Source organism: Vanellus vanellus, assembly GCF_965231255.1.
Source record: "Vanellus vanellus genome assembly, chromosome: 4".
In the NCBI taxonomy this organism is placed as follows: domain Eukaryota; kingdom Metazoa; phylum Chordata; class Aves; order Charadriiformes; family Charadriidae; genus Vanellus; species Vanellus vanellus.
Genome location: NC_138909.1, coordinates 37108249 through 37134477, shown reverse-complemented (window position 1 = coordinate 37134477; position 26229 = coordinate 37108249). Strand labels below are relative to the sequence as shown.

The 26229-nt window shown below is 40.4% G+C and overlaps 1 protein-coding gene across 1 annotated transcript in view; it reads right to left on the bottom strand.

Moving 5' to 3' along the window:
- The window catches only part of LOC309671361 (uncharacterized protein), a gene marked incomplete at its 5' end in the record, with an annotated part of 69020 nt that extends 46751 nt beyond the window's left edge, over positions 1-22269 (bottom strand). The window contains 9 exons of the mRNA XM_082482581.1: positions 1536-1732; positions 11338-11415; positions 12574-12617; positions 14828-14927; positions 18379-18467; positions 20112-20242; positions 21120-21189; positions 21536-21636; positions 22101-22269. Coding sequence (XP_082338707.1) covers positions 1536-1732; positions 11338-11415; positions 12574-12617; positions 14828-14927; positions 18379-18467; positions 20112-20242; positions 21120-21189; positions 21536-21636; positions 22101-22269 — 979 coding nt within the window. The remainder of the gene's footprint in view (positions 1-1535; positions 1733-11337; positions 11416-12573; positions 12618-14827; positions 14928-18378; positions 18468-20111; positions 20243-21119; positions 21190-21535; positions 21637-22100) is intronic.
- Positions 22270-26229: the final 3960 nt, after the last annotated feature.

Here is a 26229-nt window from a genome sequence, read left to right as displayed (position 1 = left end):
AAGCAGTTCAAAGCTTTACACTAACACTCCGGAGAGATCAAATCAGAACATATCTGAAAAAGTGAAATGTGACTAGCAGAAATTTTACATGTCACTCAAATATCATAATCACTCTGCAAGATTGACATAAGGATAATTTAACTCTCACAATAGAGAAGATCTGAGTTTTATGTTCCAGGTGAAGGAGTAATGCTAAGAAAAAACCCCACAAAACAAAATGCACAGCATCCGCTGACAAAAAGAAAACAGAAGCACCTCTCAGTTCCAACACTGCAAGTAATCCAGCAGGACAATAAAATCAGCAATGTAAACAGCAAAAATAGATAGCTTGCCTGTTTTTACTAGTGTACGTGTCAAAGCACTTCAAACTAAAAATATTTAAGAAATCTGCCCATTTTCCATCTGTTATATTTCTAAGAGGGCTAACTGAAAGTTCATGGGAAAGTTCATTTTAAGTTCAAACATGTCATATCGGGTCATTTGCAAGCTAAAAGTTCATCTGAAGGTTAGGGTGTTGGTTTTTTTTTTTTTTTTTTTTTTTAAAAAAGATGACTAGTGACTAAAAGCAGCAAGCTGGCCTTGTCAGACTGCCATTTGGTTATATTGCACGAGCACAATGTTCACTGTATAGTTTTATGATACTTTTATTATTGAAGCAAAATATTTTTGATGCTATAGTGTTCTAAGTTTTATCACAGTAAGTTTTTAATTTGAGATTTCATTTGTTCTAAGTTTTATAAAGACACTCTGTCACAGAGAAGTTCCATTAGAATGAAAAAGGATATAGAATACAGATGCAGTAAAAAACAAACTTCAAGTGACTGTAGCTAATTTTTTTTTTTTTCTAAGCTGTCTTATCCAACCTATAGATCTTCAAATCTGTTAAACCCGGGGGGTTTTGTTTGTTTTGTTTTTAAAGCTAAATCCAAAACACACGTTATATCCATCTCTAGTCCACTAGCTGTTGAGAGTTTCAAGGACAGCAAATGGACTTTTTCAAACAGAGATTCTCTGGTAAAAATCCTGTATCTAAGCATGCTTCTACCACTTAAGATGAACCACACCATTACCAAGTAGTGCTTTGAAAGACACAGCTTTCCATTGTTACTTGTTTCAAGTAAGCGTGTTTCAAATGCCATATGAGAAAACACATACAAAACATACCTTTTTTTGAGCAAAGAAACTGAGCTGCAGTTTAAAAAAACCACAAAACTAAAATCACAGTGGAGCTGCCTCAACGTTGATCACACAGAATACATAGTTTAAAGACTTGGTAGGTGCAAGGCATGCATTAAAAAGTACAGCAAAAGGAGTGGTGATCAACAAATTAGTCAGCCAGCTAAGACTACGGTTAAAATTTCTAAAGGAAATCCTAGCAAAAGTCCTTGAAAAAAAATCAGTTTAATACAGAATCACCCTCTAAGGAACTGATTTAACAAGAAACATGCAGAGAAAACATGGAAATTAAAGTAACTGCTTTAGTTAGAATACCCAGTTCATTGACACAGATCTCTTAACATGTTAAGAGGACTAACCTGGAATTTCAGTGATGGAAACTTCAGAAAAGTCACATGTGACATCTGGTAAAAGATAGCGCTGAGGATTGCCCAATTCATACACCAACTGTTCAGCTACAGTGCCAAAAGAGATTAGGCCCCCTGTGTCTGGTGGTTTGGAAAGAATAAATTCTCCTTCAGAGGAGCACTCTACAATGGGAAAGCCTATGTTGTGCCTAGAATATGAAAAACATTGAAAAAACCCCTATAAATACAAAGGGAAAGTGAAAAGAAAAATAACAACATACCAGAATTTTATGGTAATGACTACTGAAATAAAACTGATCAAGAGTTATAACATATCTGGTTGTTTCTGCAGAAACATACACAAGAAAAGGCAATGAACAAACTGCTTAACCAAAATAATAAGAGGATGCATTTTATTGCCTGGCAAAGGAGTGCACATACAACAGATACCAACACTAAACAGACAGAAGTGGGAAAGGGAATGGAGAAGGACATTAACAGAAACGTTTAAAGTAAAAAGAAGCCAAAAGAATTAGAAGACTGATTAAAGAGGTAAATTCAGAAGAAAACCCACAACTGCTAATTCTAGCCTTGTTTGGCTACAGCAGCACACACGGCATGAAGGTGAAGACATGTAGATACATCCTGCACTCTGGATTTGTAAAAAGGCAGTCAAAGCTGGAAGAACATTGTCCTGGAAGCCTCAGAGCGTAAGGGAAGTAGGGAACAGGAATAACCACATCTGTTAAGGACAATTTTACATGTTAATAATAAATTATACACAGAAAAGTTATAACAAGAAAACAGAAAGATATATGAAAGTTAAGATCTTCAGGCCAAAACAATAATAAAAGACAATAAACAAAAAGTTATGAGGCATATCAAAAAGAAAAGCAGTAAAACAGGAAGTTATAGACACATTTCTAAATGAAAATATTCGTTCTCCTCACATTCTTACAAGAGTAATATACAGAAAGTGCTCTAACAACTTATAGTAAGAGGCACATGCTAGTCATTACAGCAGCAGGGCAGCAGACAAGATCTAGATATCTGCATTCCCAGCTAGGAGTCTTATTTTATTTACAGAATGAGCAAAAGTAATGACTTCAAGTTAAAAAAAAAAAATTAGAAGTATCTGAAAATGAAAATAGACTTAATATTCCTCTAAAAAGGCTACCTGACTCACTCCTGTCTCACAAGAAGTTGGAAATTTATACAAGTGTCCCAGAGACACAAAAAGAACACACACACAAAAAAAAAAAGGATTTAAGGAGATAAAGCCCCTTTCAAAAGCAAAACTGTTCTGAAAAGGTCCTAATAATGAAAGGTGGTGAACATCACTACTCTCATTAAAGTCAATGACCCTCAGTTCCTTCGTACATACTTAAAATCAAGTCCATCCCTGAAATTAATTATTTTTGGGTGCTGGTGGGAACAATGTGCTGAACATACAACCAAATTGGTTATCAGCAAAGGTTAGATGAACATAGTTTGTATAACATAAATCCACAAAGTTTTGAAGGAAGTAAGCAAAGAAACCAGTGAACTCTTTAGTGACATTTGTAAAAGTTCATGGGAGTTTGAACAGATTCTTTATCATTGGGAAGCTTCAAACATAACCCCGTTATTTAAAAAAAAGGATTAAGAGACAAGCTCTGTAACCAGAGATCAGCAACTTTACTACTGATAGTGTACAAAACTTTGAAAGTATGGTTGCTGGAAGACACCTAGAAAAGCCCATGAACAATCAGTAAAGATTATACTTCATTAGACTGGTGTTTGAAACTATTTAAACCACTAAACAGATAAAGGGAAACAAAACACCCCACCCTGGTGAATACAAAGAATTTAATGGAATCAACAATTTTTTTTTTATACAAGTTATCCTATTTATTTTTTTTCTGGAGGGGAAGAGGAAGAAGAAAAGATGGTGGCAAAAAGTATGTAACATTCAACATTTTAAAGTGCAACACGGAAAAAAAAACCCAACACTCAAAAAACTGCTCAAGTCTTGGTCTTGAACATTATTGTAGGGTAACAGACTAACACATGTAGTTATCCCAATTTTACATGTAAGGAGACAGATACAGGAAGCATCATGATTTGCCCACTCTTACACAGCAGTATCAGTGACTGAACAAGGCTAGAATTAAGGATCTTCTACCCTCTGGGTGATACGCTTCTGTGCTTTGACCGTACCATCTATCTGTCTTGTCTAAAGGCAACAGCACCAGGTACCTTGCTAGTAGGCTCAACACAGCTTATTTGAATCCCTTAACCAAAAAGTGAGACAATCCAGCAAGACAGATTACCCAGTGCAGTCTTTTGCACTGCAGTGACAACCGGTGCCCTTGCTGCAGCCCACTTTCATCTAAGTCATCAGCACATGCAACTCTACCAACATTCCTGCACCTATCCCCCAGTGATCTTTGTTTTGAAGGAAGAAGAGGTAAACTGTAGACAGTCAACTTTCTACTCTGAACCACTGAGTCTACTAACATTGATTAAAAACTTCAGTTTGCCCAAGCTCCACTCTTAGAAAACCTGAGCCATTAAGTAACAAAAACTACCAATATAGTGAGACAAAGAGCGAAATTTCACCCCCTAAACCAGTTAAAATCTGGCAAATACTTAAGTCATTAAAAACAGACCAATCACAGAAGACAGCAGATAAACAGTATCAATATAAACAACACTATTATTCATGTCCCTCAGTATGCGAAAGGAAGGACAGACTCTGAGTTTCCTGTTTTCTTCAGGCCAAAGTCAGAAGATCTTTATGATGGAATTTTTTAATGTGCCAGATTAGCTGGAAAGAGACCATACAGGTACAAACGTACTTTCTGGAACAGCTTCTATAGCCTTTAAAGTTGAGACGTATTTGCTGTATTAAAAAACCCACTCAGCTCTTACCACTTGCATCAAAGTGTTGACCCAAAGTTTGCAAAAAAAAATAGTATGAAGAAGATATTCTAACACACACAAAAAAAACCAAAACAAAACCCAAAACCTAACACACACATGCTTCCCCCACCCCCCCCAAAATAAAAGCCAAACACACACCACAACAAAAGGGAAAAACAAAAGTCTTCCTAGGAAAGGCATGCTGACACAGGGCACTAGCATGTCCTAGGATGACAAGAACTTTTAGCTATATTTTAAACCATTCTGAAATCCACAACCCCGAAGGTCAAGGAAAAGACAAGAACTACAATCAGTGACTTACTCTTCAGTCATCTCTTTCATTGTTACTCTGTTTCAACAGTTAGTAAAGGTACTGAGGAAGACTTTTTGCTTTCATCTGAGATGAGCATGAGGGATGGACCTTGAAGAGGCAACAACACCACTCAGTGAACTTTCCTGACTGCTCAGTTAGTTGCAGATGTATGTTCTCCCAGGTCACATCAGCTCTGAGAGCTTCCCTCACTTTTTAACAATTCGAAACAGAGATGCAGGGAGTTGAGCAAGAAGCCCCTGGATTTCATTTGTATTGTAACTGGATGGCTGGGAAAATACATACATCCTATGCTACCTCACAGCAGATGCCAATAATAACCTACATTAACACATGCACGCTTAGGAGAAAAATGTATTTTGTAAACTGCTAAAAGACAGTATTTAAAGTTAATTTTCAGCTTGGAAACAAACTGGGCTAAGTCACCCCTATGGCATGATTCAGCCAAGTGACAGGTACAGGTGGTGTCAGAGCTTACTAGGAGCAATAGCTACCTGGATGGGGTATTCTAGCACATATCATGGGTACTATGATCCACCATCACCTTATTCAGCGCTTCCATTGAAAGAAGTAACTCTTTGCCTGATTCACCAGTAGGTTTTGCTGAATGACTACACACCATACCACATTCACTCTGTAACACACCATCTTTATGCTGGCCATAACCCATAGCCTAGTTGTAATTCTGAAGAGTGTAGTGAGGTAGTTAAAACACAGAACTATGAACTTTAACTCTGGCAGCAACTACCATCATGGCATCCAAAGTGGCATGGTGGGCAAGTGGCACCCTTCAATATTAAAAGAATTGCATCAATTTAGTGATAAAGGCACCTAGTAGGACAGGGCAGTATCAACCAATGTAAACAATTCTGAAAGGAAACTACTAAAATTAATTCTAATTAAATTATATGATTGTGTAATTAATAAAATACAATACTAGAGACAAATATGAAAGTCCTACTGTTAAAACATTTTGAGCAGTTCTTTTAACATAGTTAAAATACAGAAGTAATATGCATCAGTTTGCATAAGGAGATGACAACTAACGTTCTTTTATCAAAAATGCCTGTCTCGGGTCGTGTGTTTGGTATTTAACAATTATATGCATTAGTAAACACGAGCACTGAATAAATCCAACCTAAGATTAAACCTCAGAAATCCCCTCCAGGTTGGGGCTAGGTGAGGAGTTAACAGTTAAAGCAAGTCCTCACTGACTATAGCACAGGGGTAAAGTTCCAAAACTCATTCTGCTGCTGAAGTGCTCTTCTCATCAACAACCTACAGCTGCTCTCCTACTCTAACAGGAATCAGGGCTCTGAAATTGGGTCTACTGTCAGTTCTCTGCCTGCCAACGACTTACTCTTGGGTTATTTTTTTTCCCCATGTAAATTGCTGTTTTTTCTTCAGTTTCAGCTCTCAGAAATGTTACAGTTAACAGGCATGTCACAGGTGATAACACAAATTGTCTAAGCAGAAATCTCCCCTCTGTCTACTCTGGGACAACACACTTTTCAACCTCTGTGTAGCTATGAAGGTAGCCTTCCTTCTTGTTTTGCCACATATCTTACACCACTCACGTTACAAAAAAAAAAAAAAAAAAAAAAGCAGTACTTCATTCTGTTTGGCTCAGGGAGAACAACTGTCTGACATAAAATGGGTATTCCTTCCCTCATAAGAGGTTCCAAACCGCTTAAGTATCTCATTCTGGCCACTACTGGTAGACTGGGAAGATTACTGGCAGTACAGACTGGACAGTTAGTGTAGTACATTTACTTGCAGGGGAAAATGCTGCAAGAGAGAAAACAAAAACACCACAGCAATGCACATGACATGGAAGTGAACCAGGGTCCAAGTAGGCTGCGGTGTGAACTTTTAGCTTTACATCTAATGCAGTTTCCTGGGATGCGACTCACTGATGTCACACTAAGGACAGCTCTAAGCCAAGCTCCTCAACTCCCTGGACATGTATTTTAATCACAACGCTCTTAGGCAAAAAGTAGAAACTGCTACCATTTCTAGCAGTGTTTTTACAACCAATTCAAAATTGCTAACGTGTCAAGAAAGATCAGCACAAACTTATGGGGAAGGTATATGCACCTCTTCACATGTAGGTACCAATATGTTTCCTAACTTCTGCTGCAATTCCAATTTAGGCAAATTTTATTGATTGCACCACTCATCTCCTTTGACTAGGGCATTCCAGAGTACACATTGTATGTAAACTCTTGATGACTAGACAATTTCAGACTAGTCAGGCTGCCTGGTGTTTTCAGCCGCCTGAAATAGATGGTGCTACAGAGAAAAAGGCGTTCCACATTGCTGACTGGGACTCGCATGCTGGATTCTGTTCAAGTCCCAAATTAAGCAATCTGGATCCAGCCCTTAAGAGACTACAACTATTGACTTACCCTTTTGGTCATCCCAGGCCAGAGGATTATGCAGTCTCAACCATTGTACACTCTTGGCTGAGGGCAAAGTGTCAGTGTTTATCATCTCCTCAAAATGATTACTCTACTGATCAGCATTAGTTTATTCTCTCCTGCATTTCAAAACAAAACAAAACAACGTACTAATCACCCACTGGCACTAAATAATAGTAAAAGACAGCAATGTCTGGGGTGAAATGAAGTTAAATACAGAGCTATGGATTACCAATATATTTCTGGCATCATGGTTCATTTTGACACATTGCATGAATTCTCTATTGAGTGCTGTGCACTAGACATTAAATAGGGAGCAAGTGATGTATTATCACTTCTTCTGATCATCTGCTGACATATATTATTACACAAATAACAGAAAAGGAGTAAGTGCCTTTTTGATAATATTTACTTAAGAATCAGTCATTTAAGAATGCACATTAGTCTTATGTAAACTGTGAACTAATGGTTTCTTGCATTTTCTCTGCCAAACACCAGAGAATCTACACAAGCAGTGAGTCAAGCAGCCTTCCCCTCACCGGAAAAGTACACAGCATCTATCCCCTCTACCTGTCTGCCCATTTTCATGAAAACTGAATGAAACTTTACAGTTTCAAGATTCCTGCCTTTAAGTCAAATACATTAAGGAGATACACCCAGCACAATTAAAGAAATCCCAGTGCCTTAAGTCAGCAGACAGAAATCAGCTAAGTCTGGCTTCTGTCAACTAAAGTAACCTTGAGAGTCATGAGTTGGAACATGCACTTTACTTGTTTTACATTCAAAACTTACTTCACCAGGACAACAATGAAAAAGAAAGAATAGCGTAGGTTTTAATAGGTAACCATTCAATGGCCACAAAATACCCACATGAACATTCCTGAGACTTAAAGCACTCCTTTGCAGTGGAACTGAGTTTGCAGAAGCAGTCTGCATCAAACATTTCAATAAAATAATTAAAAAAACCTAAAAAAAAAATACATTGGATGAATGAAGTGGGTCCAATCCAATGCCTCAATACTCAGAGACATGATAATATATGCATGGAATGTGAGCTCTGACTCGCCTAGCTCTTGCTTACATAGTTAATTATTTTTGCTTAGGTGTAAACAATCCACAGGTAAGGTTTATAAACCTAAAATTTGAGAAATTCTTCCTTTTTTTGTTTACAAGTTAGAAAAAACTCCTTCTTAGAAATACACTTACACCTTTTTCAGCAGCAAAAGACAGAAGAGCAACACAGACTACTGTTCTCGGGGAGGAAAAAAAAAACCCAAAGACAGTAGAAAAAAAAAAAAAAACAGAGACAGTAGAAAAAAAAAAAGTGACCTAAGTCTAATCATAACCAAACCGACCCTCTGCAATAAGATGTGTGAAAAAAAGAGATCGCCCTCTAGCGTTTAGTCACCAGAGAACAGCATAAATGCTGTGAAAGGTTTTCTTAACCTCTAGCATAAAGGTCCAGTAAATGTTTGCAGAGCTGAATGCTAAGTGGTCTTGGCTGCATGAACACACTCATGGCAGTGAGAAATTCATATGTGAAAGGCACTTTAACGACTAACACAGAGATTTCACTTGGCTTCTTCCCCCTATGTTTACTGACTTTGTTGGGCTGGTTTGGATTTAACATTATGTATAACAGACACTATGATTTATTGAGATCTAAATTACACACGATTACTTTCAGGAGACTGCTAAAACCACAGCTTTTCCTAAATCAGGGAGAAATCATTACTAGACTATATTCAAGTAACTTCTGCAAACTCCGTCAGAGCTCTGTTGACCTATCGGCAGTAGAAATTACGTTGGTGGCAGCAGGTATTGCATGTTTCAGTCATTACTGAGACTATGAATTACCATATTATTATTGAACATTATTATTCAATGCATTATCTGCATGTATTGAAAACTGATTAAGACTGTCTAAATGAAAAAACCCCACACCATCAAATTAACTTCAGGAGTCAACAGGTTACTACTAAGCTATGGAATGGAAAATGCATTTGTCTGCAGCCCAAAAGCTTCCATAATATTTCCTCTTCATGCATTTGGGCCTAACTATAGTAAAAAACTATTTATCAGGGCGGAGGAGAAGGCAGCACAGCTCTCCAGCAAATCTCCCCTCCTTCCTTCCTCCCGTATCCTAAATGGATGTGCTTGACCACCAGTCCGCTTTAGTCAGTCTTCTACTCTGCCTCGCCAAATATAAAATTAGAGGTCACACGTTATTTTGTTTTTGACTAGTTTTAGGAGTTTATCATACAGGCTGATGTATAACATGTTTTTGTTTCAAGAATTTCATCGATTAAATCCCTAAGACTTTTTGAATTTGCAAACAAACCCACTAGTTTTAAGGCATGATTAATTCTTTAGTAGACTTAAACTGAAGGTAAATAAATTGCTGTTATATTAGCACAAATACAATCATGCATGCTTTAGAAGTATGCATGCAGATTGACTGGGACAAGGTAACAGAGCAGTATCGGGTGCTAAGCTTCTATATTCTTTAGTAGCAATTCAAGTCAGCACCAGTTAGGTGTAAGCCAAAAGACTACTTCGATTTTAGACGCAGTTATATGATTTTTACATATACACATACATGAGTATTAGCTATGCATATCCAATGTACATACATACTTGTCTGTAAAATTAGCTACTCCCACTCCAGTAGCTCATAGCTTAATACACTCAAACATCCCTTTTTTTTTTGTAAACTAGACTGCCATTTTTCATAGAAAAAATCCTTAAAAATAAAAAACTACCAAGCATTTTATTAAAAAAGTAGTATTCTGTTTTTTTCTTTCATTCTTTTATAAAGTGAGGTCCTTTGGAGTCACAGTTACAAGGGATTTTAAGAAGTTTCATGATAGAGCATAATAAAATCATCAGGAGATATATAAGCATAGGAATAAGATTAGCAGTTACAAATTTCCAAACTGAACAGAGTGCCTCATTACTGTAAACCCTCTCATTTGATTTCCCATTGAACACAATGTGAAGAGTGAGCCTAGTTTGTTTGGAGCTACTAGCCTTCTAATAGGTGAAAAGAAACACCTGACCCTGTTTCTTTCAATGCTTTATCTGCCTTCACCTGTAAATCAGCAGTGTTCAGGAACTCTGAAAAGCAGAATACATCTTTCAGGATCACGCCCTGAATCAGAAACAGTCACTACAAGGAGTGAAAAAAGCTTGGCAGCCCTAAGGAACTAACTCAGGAGAGCAGCTCTCAGATTGCAGGGCACAGTGTCTTGCTGGTTCATCCACCTTGACTACAGGCTGCCCTCAGTGACCTCCTTCCCAGGGTCAATTTGGGAGCAGGAACAACCATGATGAAAGCCACCCTTCTCTCCTGCATCTCTGCCACTGCTCTTCAGCTCTTTCCTACGTCATGTAAAGGAAGCACTGCCATTCTCATGACACAGCACAGGACAAGATTCCACCCTCTCATTCTAAGGAAAATAGGCATAAACTGCACCCAGAATTGCTCATCCTATGCAAAACATATTCCCTGACTACTTTTAAAAACAAGTTAGTCAAAAGCAAGCTACATTAGTCCTTCCTCAGCAGCCAGATTTTCATGTAGATAGGTCCTTCTATTTCAGCAGGTCTGAAAACAAGATACACATAACTTTTTGAGAGGACTGACAGCTCAACACATCTGTGGAGATTAGGTCATACAGCATGAGACGACTGTGGCATAAATTCATTCCTACCAAAGCAAACTACATAAAATTTGTGACTGAACAGTAGGTAACTGATCTAACTGAAGACTGACTAAACAGCATCTAAAATATGCATATTGTCTTTTCAACTACAATCATACATGAAAGCCAATAATAAATCCTTCCAAAAAGCAGATGATAAAAAAAGGAAAAAGAAAAAGTAATCTAAAAGAAAAAAAAAAAATCAAAGGGCTAGAATTTTTTTCAAATCATCTACTTCTTAAGTTAACAAAGAAAGCCACCAGTTGACCAGAAAGGAAAACTGCAATATGAAGAATAGACCTTGTAGAAGAGTAACATTAAGGCGGAAAAATATCGAGGTCCATATTGCCTCCCCTAAAAGAATAAAGTAGAAGCATTTTTCACAACACAGACATAGTAAGAAACTTCATCTTTGGTCCACTACAAACACACATGCTGATGTCATGGTTACCTACCAGTCTGGTACCGCATGCCAATCAGTGAATATTCCACCTGTACATTGAGCACCACATTCAATGAGATGACCTGCAAGGCTGGAGAAAATGGCATTCAAATAACTATATATTCTGTAAAATCAAGTTTCACAAATCCAGCTTTAAAATATAATAGTAAAATAGAAATAAAGCTAAATAACAGAACACGCAATTTTTCCTCCACAGGCATCTAATACATTTATAAACTAGACATTAAATATAACAAGAAATTCTGAAAGATGAATATATAAAGAGTTTAAAGGATTAACTTTTACATGAAGAATCAAATTAATTTCCTGAAAAAAATTAACACCTAGAAGATTATTTGACACCAAAAAACAAGTTTCATTGGTCATTTCAAGAAGTCTTGATCTAAATTCAGTATCTTAGCAGTCTACACTGTAACTAAATATGCAAAACCCATTTTTAAATCAAGATATACAGTATCTCACTTCCAATGTGAAGACAGAATGTGTTATGATTTTCAAATCTTTGATTGTAATAGTCCAGAAACACTCAATAGAATTACAGGGAAAAGTCTTTGTCTCCATCATCCCAAATTCAAGGGAGCCAAAGTTTCTCTCCACATTTATTCTCAAGCAATGGGAGGTCCAAGCATAGTACTGCTAGGTGTACTCAGGTTACCTACGCAGTCACTCATTTTTTCAATGGAGTCAGACAACGAAGAACATTAAATTAGGTGACAGAATTTTACCCTACGCTTTCTGCATTGGATTCCTAACCTTAGGACTTACAACTAGAGTTTGCAAACAGGAGTACTAACACTGAGCTTCTGCAAAACAATACAAGGATGCTGATCTCTGACTGAATCTCCTGTGCATCTTTGAGGGTAAGACCTGCTACCATGTCAACTATCAACAGTTATGGCCAAACAGAAAAAGCTGGGAATCACTGGTCTGGGCTGTGAGATTTCATCTCTTGAGACAAAATGGACAGGAAAAAAAGTTAAGCTGTTAAATAAAATCCTGCATTCCTTTCCTCATTTTGTTATTTCAAGATGGTTACAGAATGAAGTTTCTATAAATTCAATTCCAAACTAGACTATCAAGTGAGCCTTTAAAAAGAACCCAAAACCTAACAAAAACATTCAAATAAATGAATTCAATAATAATATGCAAAAATCACAAAGCACTTACAAAGCTATCCTGACATTATGATATGAAATATAAATTTACCCATTTCTTTTACATCATTTACCTTCCCGCAGCTAGCAAGTCAAATTCATCCCTATTCCAGCCAAACTAGAAGAAAAATACAAACACGTTACATATGTAAAAGTTTCATACAGTACAGAAAACTGCACATATTATGTTCACTACTTTGAGTAACAATGCATTGGATATATTTTTACTTAACTACAGAAATCTAAAGAACAGGTAGGTGCTGTACTTGGATTTGAGTTGCTATACAGTTAATTTGTAAAAGAGCTATGAGGTATTTCAGTTTTCCTCTTGTTAATACACCCAAACAAATAAAAGTTCTCAGCCACACCTTCTTAAAAAAAAAGTGCAATATTTGTATTATTCAAAATTTGCATAACCCAGAGGTTTAGAAGTCTAGTACCTGTTTTATGTCATGTAAACAAACCACTGTGTTTTTTCAGCTGTTGAAAATTATCAGCTCCTGGAGTATTACAAGGCATCCTTAACCGGAAGTATGTTTTCTGTTTAACTGATATTATTTTTCCCCAAGTTCAATACAGCGCAAGCAATATATTCATTGTATCTTATTTAGAACTTGGCAGAGATCTCCCCAAAACCTTTCAATAAATTAGATAAGGCTTCTCTGGAGTAGATTAGACACACAGCTATTTTGAGAATGTAAACAGCTAGGAATAAACTAATGAATCAAAGTCAATTACAAATGGGAAAGTTTAATTCTAGCTTAGAATAAGTACAGTTTGGGTTGGAAGGCACCTTTAAAGGTCATCTAGTCTAACCTCCCCTACAATGAGCAGGGACATCTTTCAACTACATCAGGTTGCTCAGAGCCCCGTCCAACCTGACCTGGAAGGTTTCCAGGGATGAGGCATCTACACTTCTCTGGGCAACCCGTGCCAGTGTTTCACCACCCTCACTGTAAAAAAAATTATTCCTTATATCTAGTCTAAATCTTCCGTCTTTTAGTTTAAAGACATTACCCCATATTCTATCAAAACAGGCCCTGCTAAAAAAATTTGTCCCCATCTTTCTTATAAGCCCCATTTAAGTACTGAATGGCTGCAATAAGGTCTCCCTGAAGCCTTCTCATCTCCAGGATGAACAAACCCAACTCTCTCAGCCTGTTCTAATAGGAGAGGTGCTCCAGCCCTCTTGACCATTTTTGTGGCCCTCCTCTGGACTCGCTCCAACAGGTCCATGTCCTTCTTATGTTAGGGGCTCCACAGCTGGATGCAGTACTCCATCTGGGGTCTCACCAGAACAGAGTAGAGGGGCAGAACCACCTCCCTCGACCTGCTGGCCACGCTTCTTTTGATGCGGCCCAGGATGCAGTTGGCTTTCTGGGCTGTGAGTGCACACTGTCAACTCACGTCCAGCTTTTCATCCTCCAGTACACCCAAGTCCTTCTCAGCAGGACTGCTCTCAATCCCTTTATCACCCAACCTGTATTGATACTGGGGGTTGTGAGTATCTGTGTGCAGGACCCTGCAATTGGCCTTGTTGAATCTCATGAGGTCCCTCTGGACAGCATCCCATCCCTTATGTGTGTCAACTGCACCACTCAGCTCGGTGTCAACAATTAGGCAATGTTTGACATGCATGAAGTCAGAACAGTATGAAGTTTTAGAAAGGATGTTTGTAACTAGACACTAACATAAACCCTCATATTCTATTTTTTTTAAATATGCACTAAAAGAAAGCTTCCATATTTCAGAGTGTGTGGTCATTCACAAAAATGTACAACCTATTCAAAATACTTCAGAAAACCACATATCCTGCTTGTACATTTTGTTAAAATTGAAAGAATTTGAGAAATGCTGCATTGAAATGCAACTACTTAAAAATAAAACTGCTTACCCATTGAAAAAGACCAGTGTTTTAGACCACCTCACATGCCTGCCCACCTGCCCCCCTACCCCCCCCGCAAAACCAAAGTCAGCTCTACTATTGCCACCTTGTGGTAAAGAAAAATAAACTTGTTTCTTAACCTTGCACTCCAAATTTTATACTGGGGGGGAGGGGAGGGGATGTTAAAAGTGAAATACTGGTGAAACATGGTAAGACTTCCTTAACTTCACCGAAACACTTTCCAGCTTCATGATACAGAAGTTCGTAAATATCCCTGCTATACATTTAGGAGAAGTGAAAGCTCACAACTTTTCATGCATGTAAAGAAAAAAAAAATAAGGTGCTTATTGCTTTTAACTTAGTGTCTATATTTTGTTTGAAAATGACTGCTGAATATTCATTCACATATGTTCATTATCATACAGGAGTTAATTTGTACTTACAGAATGAATGAGTGGTCCTAATACAATGCCACTGTCAACGCATCTACCCGTCACAACAATATCGGCTCCGAGGTCAAGAGCCCTGCTTATTGGTCTTGCACTAAAGATGACAAAACAGAACAGTAAGTAATTTTACTTTTTAAAGCATCATTTAAAAAAAAAAATCAATTGCCTGCCACGCAGAGGATAAAAATCACTTAAAAATCCTGTAGGAAATCAATAAAATCAACTTTAACCACCAATTTGTCATTTTGTATATACAACAAGAATATTTTAAAAAGCAATCATCAGAACACCTTATCAAATTCAGGTACCTCAATGACATAATTGAAACAGTTTCTATAAGCATCAAGACTACACTGGTCAGGTAAGAGTTAGCCCAGTCAAAATTAGTCAGGCTTGAAAGTATTCACCCAGGTGAACCACTTGAGTTTATAGACTTTAGTGAGCAAGCTTTGACCAGAGTGCACGGCTCCGGGCTTCTAAACCCATGCTATCTGCTGGATCCTTGTATACTTCCTGAAACAGACAGCTTGAAAACACAAACCATGTAAACCACGAGCCTTGAAGAAGAAAACCAAGAGCAAGGGTTTTCTACAGTTCCTATAGACTTAGTCCTGTTTTGTCAAGAGGCAAGCTAGAAGATACAGGAGTTTTCTTAGTGATGTAAACATAAAATGTAAGTTTTGGGTTTTTTTTTTCCCCACAGTGCTACATGAACCAAAAGATACTAGCTAGAACAACAAGCAAATATACAGCCTACAGCAACAATTTACACCTCTAGGCATAGTGTTAAGTAACAGTCACAGGTAAAAAGCACAAATAGGGTTTCTGCACATATACATACAGGATACTGACTGAAAAACTGTGTAACTACCTTTAAAAAGCAGTAAATAAAGCCTTTTGGCTCTTATTGTTAAAAATGCATGTGAACTCAGTCCACAGAGCTCCTAGAAGTCCAAATCAGGAGGGACAGAAGAAACACTTCAGGACTGATATCCCAATGCAATTTTTTTTTCAGATGGAGCTTACACACTTGAGTCAAGAATCAAACTGTAAAACTCACCCGATTTAGGGAATTAAAAGTGAACTATCTACAGAACTTACAGATTTCACCCAACACACTCTGATGTTGACTTGGAGGCCTGTAACCAGTGGTGTCCCCCAGGGGTCAACACTTGGTCCAATTTTGTTTAATATATTCATTAATGACCTGGATGAGGGGACAGAGTGTATCCTCGGCAGGTTTGCTGATGATACCAAACTGGGTGGGGTGGCTGACACCCCAGACGGCCGTGCTGCCATCCAGCGTGACCTGGACAGGCTGGAGAGCTGGGCAGAGAAGAACCTAATGAAGTTCAACAAAAGCAACTGCAAGGTCCTGCACCTGGGGAGGAAGAATGCAAAGCACCAGTATAGGTTAGGGGCGGACCTGCTGGGAAGTAGCTTGGAGGAGAAGGATCTGGCGGTTGTGGTAGACAGTAAATTATCCATGGCCCAGCAATGTGCCCTTGTTGCCAAAAAGGCCAATGGAATCCTGGGCTGCATAGGGAAGAGTGTGGCCAGTAGGTCGAGGGAGGTCATTCTCCCCCTCTACTCTGCACTGGTGAGGCCACAACTGGAATACTGTGTCCAGTTTTGGGCTCCCCAGTTCAAGAGGGACAGGGAACTGCTGGAGCGAGTCCAGCGAAGGGCAACTAAGATGATTAAGGGCTTGGAGCATCTGCCTTATGAGGAAAGGCTGAGGGAGCTGGGACTCTTTAGCCTGGAGAAGAGAAGGCTGAGGGGAGACCTTATTATGGCATACAAGTATCTCAAGGGTGGGTTGAAGGAGGATGGAGCCAGACTCTTGTCAATGGTTCCAAGTAACAGGACGAGGGGTAACGGGCACAAGTTAGAACACAGGAAGTTCTGTTCAAATACACGGAAAAACTTCTTTACGGTGAGAGTGACAGAGCACTGGAACAGGTTTCCCAGGGAGGTTGTGGAGTCCCCTTCTCTGGAGATTTTCAAGACCCGCCTGGATGCAGTCCTGAGTAATGTGCTCTGGGCAATCCTGCTTTAGCAGGGGAGTTGGACTAGATGATCTCTAGAGGTCCCTTCCAACTCTGATAATTCTGTGATTCTGTGACTTGTTTTACAGGCATATATAAATTTATCATTTGCTTTATGAATAAGCCTCCACTGCTGATGCTTTCAAACAAAAACATAATTTAAGAGGCTGCCAATAGCTTTACATTTCAATGCAACTGAGATTAAGGGGCCCATAAAGAAATACCGCTTCTATCAGAAAACCAAGAGCAAGAGTCGGCTGTTCTAGCATCTGTTAATGAAGCAGGCACAGAGGTAATGGATTTTTAAAATGCCTCATCCTCATACTAGCCTGCTTCTGTCCTCTCTGCTTTGATTTGCATTGCTTTTTAAATTCACAAATAAATCATGAATCACCAGAACTGGAATGAACACTTGCTCACAATTACAAATCTTTAACAGTATTTCTTAGATTTCATTTACAGTTACTCATGATTTGCAAATGTTGCAAGTCGAAGCTGAACAAACAGAAAACCCAGCAACAACAGAAAACACTAAAGATTAATTTAAAAATATTCATATACTAAAATGTTCTTATTTTACAGAGAAAAATACATGCTCTGTTAGGTACAGCCATACCCTGCTACCTGCCATTGATCCATTTTTGGAAGGTGCAATCATAATGATAAAAGAGAGGTCACAGCAGTTTTTCCATAAAGATCAATGTAAAAGAGGGGGGACCGTGTGCACAGGCTTTAGAAACCAAAGAGAAATTCAGGAGGGACGATACATATGACATGAAGGATGGAAAAGCAAAAACAGGATCACAGACTGGAAGAGATGCTGGCTTTCGGGAACATCTGACCGTTGTCCCATTTCTCGGTCCTTCCCCTTTGATAGACTTGATTGACACTCATTCATCTGAGAAAGTTGATGGTGACAATGAAAATGCGACTGTTCACAAATAGGTAGCTAGAACACCTGCATTTAGAGATTTATGGGAGGCCTTTAGTATCATAAAGGAGGCAGGGGAGATCTTTCAAAACAGTGATCCATCCTGGAAAGCCAGCTTCCAAAATTTCAACGGTACAAATCCTGACACAAAATTCAGCACGGCCTAATGGAACCTCCTACAGCACTCAGAGTGTGTCCCAGTACTTTAATTCCTTGGTTGCACTTCTTTAGTGACAACATCCTAAAGAACTGTTCCATGCAGCAATAGGATATTCCACATATGAAAAAGGCTTTTTGTGATTGTAATGATTAAACTAAAACTATTTTGGCTTGACTAAAACCAGAGGATTCACAGAACACGTAATGCTAAGGAGTCACAACTAGCAAGGTTCTAAACAAAGTTTGTTTACAAGTTACAAACAAACTTCTTTTTTCTGGTTGCCTGAATAACACAAGGGTGAACCTCACATACTAGGTGGTTCTACCTGCAAAACAAAACAAGCTCACGTAGTCAATCTATGAAAGTTATTTTCCATAATAAAACCAAGTTGTTAAAAATAACTCACCCAAGATACACATTCACGCTATGAATGCTCTCTGGAAATGGTTTGCCACTCTCTAAATCAGTGATACCAGCTCCTTTTAGGTTCTCTTTCTATTAGAAAAGAAAAACATCAAACCTATGAGTATTTTGTAGTATCTACTGTAAGCCTTTTATTAGTATCAGATAATAGATCCACTTCATAGCAACTCTAAGCAAATCTCTAATCCTTGAAGTTAGTAACAGTACAGATCAGTTGAATGGCAAAAAGCCCTAGACACACACGTTCAATCATAGTTTTCCAGCACACAGAAAAATAAGTCAGTCTTTAAATAATGCTACTTCATTCACAGATGATACTCTACAATGAACTGGTACATTCCCTAGGCTTTTAAACTATCTTTAATTGCTGTAGGACTGAATAAATTAAACCCTGCAAACAGAAATGTGTCTGCCATAACAGCAATGGTGGTGCAGCCAGAAATCAAGGCTAATTCTGCATCTTTAGGTAATACATTGTGCAAGCTTTAGAATACATTGTGTTTCCAGAGAGGTGTGGGGGGGGGGGTATTTTTGACCATGCATTAGGCAGCTTGGGAAACCAGTGGATCCAGGGTTACAGAGGGGGATCTATAGTCTGGGGGGAAAAAAAAAAAAAGAAAAAAAAAGAAATCACTTCGAATTAATTTGGTATCCTGCGTTAAGGATTGAAATCCTCCAAACCATAAATAATATTTCCTAGTGTAATTTATCATGTTCGGTATCAGCAGTAAAAGTTGTCTGTAGACAGTAAAAGCTGTGTCTTTTTTGTTCCTGTAAGTTATGTACTGACAATAGCATAGATCAGATCAGAAACGTCCACACCAAGCTCAAATAATGACCATTTCACTGTCGTACCAGTGATGAAATTCTGGACCACTGATGCTAAAGTAGTTTCAGTAGGACAGAAGTTTCTCGAAAGGAAGTCCAAGCACTGCACATAATTTGCAAATAAAGAATCTTACTTGACCATCTTCCACATTCAATGGCATGCAAGGAGTAATAGAGCCTATACAGATAAATAATTTTCCAAGTTACAGGCAGAGATTTAACCACAGTGCAAGCCTATCCCCCCTTTAACCAATGTCAATATATAAACTGGTTTCACAGTATCTTTTCAGGTATGGCCAACGCTTTTTTTGGAACCAGACTTTGTACATAAAGGATCATCCTTTAAGTCAAAAAGAGCCTTATATTAAAACTTCAATCGTCTCACTTAACATTACTTTACTGGCCATAAACTAATTACTTAAAAACAGCTACCTGCAAACAAAGTAACAGGAAACACCTGCAAACTACGAAAACCAGCTAGAAGGGATGAACATTTGAACACGTGGTAACTACACCACATTTAAAATGAAGAGATTTAACATTCAGGATCATTTAGTTTAGACAGAATAAAGTAACAGAACATCCTAGCTTCTCTTGAAAAGCAAGCAGACCTTAGATCAGATTCATAGTTTGCTTCAGAAATATAAGCAGCAGATCCAGCCTTATAAAACTCAACCCCATCATGCATCAAACAATGTAACAAGAATAGTTTTCATGCATAAAAAGAATAAAGAAAACGAAGCAACAATTTTTAGTTGCTTTTAGTGCTAGAAGGTTATTGTCTAAAGAGACAAAAAGTTCCTGTAGGAAAGTACATGCCACCTTCATGTCATACAGGACTAAAATAGTTTCCACAATACTACCAAGCCTTAAGACAAAGTAAAATACCTCACTCATAAGGTCATCCCCAGCAACAACAGCTATTTTCAAATCAACATCTGCTTTCTTTGCCACCTCCTGAAGGGCAGCTGCACAAGCAAGTGGATTAACTCCACCAGCATTACTGATGACACGAACACCTAAACAAAAAAAAGAGAAATTAAGTTCAGCATTATCAACAATCACTTGTATTTTAAAAAATTAAAGCATGCTGAAACACACGCAAGATATCATCTAGACATCTAACTAAGTAAAGTACTAAAATCACATTAAAATACAAACACTAATCTGGGAAAGGATTGGAACAAGCCAATGTAAAGTTGTTTACAGAAAAATAATTGTTAGAGATACTTCTCATCTTCCTCTATGCCTGGAAGGAGAAAGTGACCAAAGAGAGATACATGATGAGGCAGGCAGACACTATCAAAACAACTCCTACAGGAACAGTATTTGACACCAGTCATTCAAACATCCATGCTCTCCAAACAATTACATTTCAGCAGAAATAAGCATCCACATCTGTAAATTCCAGACTGTGTTAACAAGGTATTGGGTACTTAAAAGTAATTCCCTTTCTCCTCTCAAGCTCAGAAAACTGTGAAGCTATACTAATGTAAACAGGAAAAAAGCGATCAGAAAATAAGTGATATTCTAGAACGATATGGGAATGTTGAAAAACTTTTAGAGTGCATTGATAACATCTAGAACTCACATTTTAACAGAGACCTGGAAAGTGATCTTCCATTAACAAATTAAAGTTACAAAAAGATATACATGGATATCTATGTATATATTTCTAATTATAACAAACATTTCAAATTAACCCAATTTAAATGTCACCATCAGACCTGAGCTTCCCATCTATTATGACAGGATTTTTGCTGTTAAGAAACTGCTGCTAGTGGACAGAAAAATGCTGGTGTAAAAACCAGATGTTTGTAGTAACAGAAGCCATACAAAGCTCATCTAAGCAAGTGAACTTAATTAACATAGAAACTCGTGGAAAGAGGAGCATACCTTTCCTGTGAATATCTTTTATATAGGGAGCCATGGCAGCAGAGACAAAATCCGGAGTGTAACCTAAAACCTGAAATAATTAAAAGCTGTAACCATTTGTTACAGTTAGGTCAACTCAAACCCTTTTCTTGGTTAACAGAAAAAACAGAGGAGAACAACTAGCTCTCAAAATGCTTGGATATAGAAAAGGACGTGAACGCTTCTACTAAAATAAACTGAACATATGAAAATAAGTAAGAAAGAAGTATACCAAAAGCAAACGTGTCGCCGTAACCCGACGCGTCTTACACAGACCCCGCGGGCGACGAGGGCCGGAGGAGAGCCGGGGAGGCCCCGGCGCCCCCCCAGCCCGGCCCGCTCGCCTCAGCCAAGCCGGCCGCGCCGGGACTGGGCAGCGCCTCCCGGCGGCTACTTACGGGGGACCGGGCTTTGGCGGCCGTCAGCAGCGACATGGTGATCTCGGAGAGATAATCGAAGACGAGGAAATCCAGCTTCCCTCCGTACAGCAGCTGCGGCACTGGCGGGGCAGGGGAGAACCCGCCGTTAGCACCGCGCTCTCCCGACCCGGCCCGGGGGCCCGCCCGAGCTGTGCATGGCTGAAGCGAGCCGGGCCCTCCCGCCCCTGCCCTCGGTGACGGCCTTGCGGGCGGGCGGCCCACTCCGCTCCGTCCCGTCCCGTCCCGTCCCGCCCCGCCCGGGCGTGCAGCGGCAGCCCCGGCCCGGCCGCTTACGCAACGGGGCTGTTTGGGGCGCTGGCAGCCGCCGCCGCCCTCCCAGCGACCTCACCGGGCCTCGGTGCCCCAGTGACCGCCCCCGCCGCCCGGCCGGGCCCCCCCGCGGGCAGCCGCCGCCGCCGCCGCCACCACCACCACCACCAGCACCAGCACCGCCGCCGCCGCCGCCACCACCGCTCCCACCACCGCCGCCGCCGCCACCACCACCGGCGCCACCACCGCTCCCACCACCACCGCCGCCGCCTACCTGAGGCCGCCGTGTCCCCCCAGAAGCCCGAGGCGCAACCGATGCGCACCGCGGCGCCTGCCGGGGGCTCGCAGCCGGCACTGCGCCGCCTGCTCCAGCGGGGCGGGCAGGCGGCAGCAGCCCGCCACAGCCGCGACCCCCGGAGCCCCAGCAGCGCGGCGCAGCTCATGGTGGCGGCGGGCGGGTTCGTGGGTGCCGCCCCCGGCTGAGGCCCGGGCCCGCCCCACGGCCCGCCCCGCCCCGCGGCAGCGGCCGAAGAGGTTGATGGGGGCCTGCGGAGGTGGTTGGGGAAAGGGGGGGGAGGAAGTTTCTATACCCAGAGTTCGCTGGGGGAGGTGGCCGGAGCTGCCGGAGTCGCCGGGGGGCCCGGCCCGGGCGGCCCCGCTCTGCTGAACGCATGGCACCGGGCAGCTGAAGGGCTGCGGTGGCTGCGCCCCGGGACTGGGCCTAAGCGGGTCGTCTTCTGGTGCGATTGTGGCCTGCGGCGGGCGTGGGTCGCTGCGCCATCCCCGAGGGGAGGCGGGGGCACCCGCGTCCCAACTGAGGCCGCATAAACGTGGAGACTCAGTTCAGGGTTGTGGTAACGGCAAAATCATAGGAAATTATTTAGGTTGGAAAAGACCATTAAGATCATCAAGTCCAACTGGCAACCGACCCTGACAAAACCACTTGTAAGCCATGTCCCCAAGTACCACATCTACCCTTTTTTTAAACACCTCCAGGGATGGCGAGTCCACCACCTCCCTGGGCAGCCTATTCCAATGTTTAATAACCCTTTCAGTGAAAAAATGTTTTCTAATATCCAATCTAAACCTCCCCTGACATAACTTGAACCCATTTCCTCTCGTCCTATCACTTGTCACCAGGGAGAAGAGGTCAGCCCCCACCACTCTACAACCTCCTTTCAGGTAGTTGTAGAGAGCGATAAGTTCTCCCCTCAGCCTCCTCCAGGCTAAACAACCCCAGTTCCCTCAGCCACTCCTCGTAAGACTTGTTCTCCAGACCCCTCAACAGCTTTGTAGCCCTTCTCTGGACACGCTCCAGCACCTCAATGTCTTTCTTGTAGTGAGGGGCCCAAAACTGAACACAGTCTTCGAGGTGGGGCCTCACCAGTGCTGAGTACAGGGGGACAATCACTTCCCTGGTCCTGCTCACCACACTATTCCTGATTCAGGCCAAGGATGCTGTTGGCCTTCTTGGCCACCCGGGCACACTGCTGGCTCATATTCAGCCGGCTGTTGACCAACACTCCCAGGTCCTTTTGTGCATGTCAGATAGTCTGGTTAGGAAATTTTTATGAAGGCCTTTCCTCCCCTAAATAAAAAATGCGTTTATTAAAAAATAAGGCTTTCTGTGGGACTACATGTCTCTGTTTTGACAGGAAGGGTTTCTCAGGTCCCAGACTGAATTTCTAGTCAGTGGACATGAGGTGAATGTCACCAAACCAGCAAATTCCCTGGCATACACGGGGGAACTATTTCCCAGCCTGGAGGTCTGAATCAGAGGGATGTCTTTGAACGTCTCCACAGAGGGCTGATTGCATAGAGATACTTCAAAGTGACTCCCCATCTAGAGAAAATCCATGTCGTTCATCTGATATGACAAGGACCATGACTGCATCCGAGCCTTGCATGCTGATCCGATGCAGTAATGGCTGGGTCTGCCTTAACACGTATGCTTCAATTCTAGGTGGTTTGGAATAATCTCTTGCAAATGAAACATTTATAAAATTTGGGATCTCTGCAGGAATGCTGCAAAATACAACGCTCAGTGCGACACTGGTGATGCTAAGTATATGATGATGAGAGGTGGGTTTACTGATGTAAAAAGTAGCCAAGTTGAAAATATTTAAATAAGTACTTTTGAAAATTGTTGATGAAGCGTCCAATTAGACTAATTTCTAATTGCAGTTAGAAATGATGTAGTTGAGAGAAGACAGAAAAGAGTCATGCTGTGATCTTGGAATTTGGTTCTTTATGTAGGGAGGTGCAATGTTTTCCGATTGCAAAAAAGGCCATAAAGCACTATCTTCTAACCTTCCAAGTGCCTAAGAAATTAGGAACAACTACTGTACTAAATTATTAAACAGGCAGAACAAAGGAGGTCACAACAAAAGAAAAGGTGGGTTTCCTACACGTAGAGAGGACCTAACTTTTTATTATTAAGTTATTAAATTATTTAATTATTATGTTGAAAGCTTGCAGGTTTTGAGTCCCTATAAACCAGTAAACATCCAAATAATTACAGTAGGGAACAAAACCCCACCCATGTTATGTATACATAGCTGACTCCTAAATATACCAATGTGTATTTATTGTAGCTCCTTAAAGTAAACTTTGAAGCAAGCACCAGAAAGAGCACTGTCTGGTACAAAATACACAGCCATCAGGATAGCCATAAAGACAAACACTTTCTGTAGCTAAATTTTAAAGTGTCTTCCATGTGCGTTTCAAGTATGGAATACGTTGCAGTAAGATTCCGACATCCTGTAACATAGCAGGAAGCATGGCTAATCCTGGCTGGGTCTTGCAAGGGGCTCAAAGCCTGTGGTGAAGTTCAAATGCAGTTCACCTTGGCTAAGACTATAATCAATGTGCTGCAGTCCTCACTCACTTCTGTGCTTAAACATATCCAAAATAAATGCCAATCACTAACAAACTATCACTTATAACCCATGAACGTAAGTAAAACTCCTGCTGATGGGGGTTGGGCCAAGATTCCATGCCGCAAAACTGAATTTCGGGATGTGAGAAGACACGGCTGCTCAAACAAAGCGACCGAGAGGCCAGTAGATGGCTATGTTTCACCATCATCCGCACCCGCTTCACATGCAAAACGATCCCCCGTCCCAAAAAGTGTCATCTACTCCCACCAGCATCCCCTGTGCTAGCTGCACTGTGCAGAGAGGCAAATGCACGCATTTCGCTCCGGATGAGCAAATGCATTTTTTGTGTACATTTTGGAATCCAGACGGTGTTTTATTCTTTTAACTTCATACAAATATTTTTGTATCGTGGATTTTGACAGCAGCTGTTCGTGGTTCTGTGATGGGCTGGATCTTGCTTTGTCCGAAACGATGGTAAAGCCCTTTTGGAGAGTAAATACGGTTTTAGCAAATTTGCATATGGATGTTTACATGTGTGCGAGAGAATTAATATCCAGCATGTGTAAGATACTAAGACAGTGCTGCAGTAACGATTAGTTCAGAGCCCATGGTTTCACATGTGAGGTTAGGATTATTTTGAAGAAAACAGAGGCAAGTTATTTAGAGGCTCATTTCCAGGTAGGCTTGGGAAGCAGTGTTCTGTGATGGTCAAGTTGTAATTCTGAGATTTTAGCCTTTATATGATTTAACAGATTTTAGAAACAGTTTATTGCTCTTGGAGGACATCAGATGGCACTGTGTGGTCGTCGGTGAAGCCCAGGAAAAGCTACAGTCAGTAACAAGCCTATGTGAAATTCATATGTGGCAGTGCTAGTTAAAAACATGACTGTATTTGTGGCTTATATAGGGGATATGGGTCAACAATAATAGACACCATAACTCTGTCGCATGGTGGGAATCCACATCCTCTGGCTCTTAAGAGTAAGCCAGATTTTTAATTCCTCTCATGAATTGTGAGAAGGAAGGGGAAAAAAATCTTCTGGCTTTAATTTTTATGCTGGAGAAAGAAAAAGCTTACAGAGTAAAAAAATAAATTAGAGACTATAATTTTCTTGTTGGTCATGGTTCAAATGTAGTTCAGTCTGAGATTCAGTTTCCTTTAGTGACCCTAAATACTTAGATTTACTTTTATTATGCTAGTGCCATTAATGTTTGAAATGTAGGCTTCCCTCCCTGTAAACAGATTTGTGCACCAGCATGGAGCACAGATGATGTGTAAAGGAAACGTGAAATTCATTCTTCTACTACCGTGATCCCAAATTAATAGCATTCAGAGCTAATCCTGGAAATAAGGGAGGACAATGCAGAGTACGTTTTTCCAAAGCAAATATACTTTCTATTATTTTTATAGGATTTTTTTTGACAGTCAGGCTTCCTCTCATTGTTTAAAAAAGAACAAGCAAAGTATTTCATGGACCGGGGTTTTATTGTGAAATATGTTACATTTTTGCTGTGTTTCCTTTA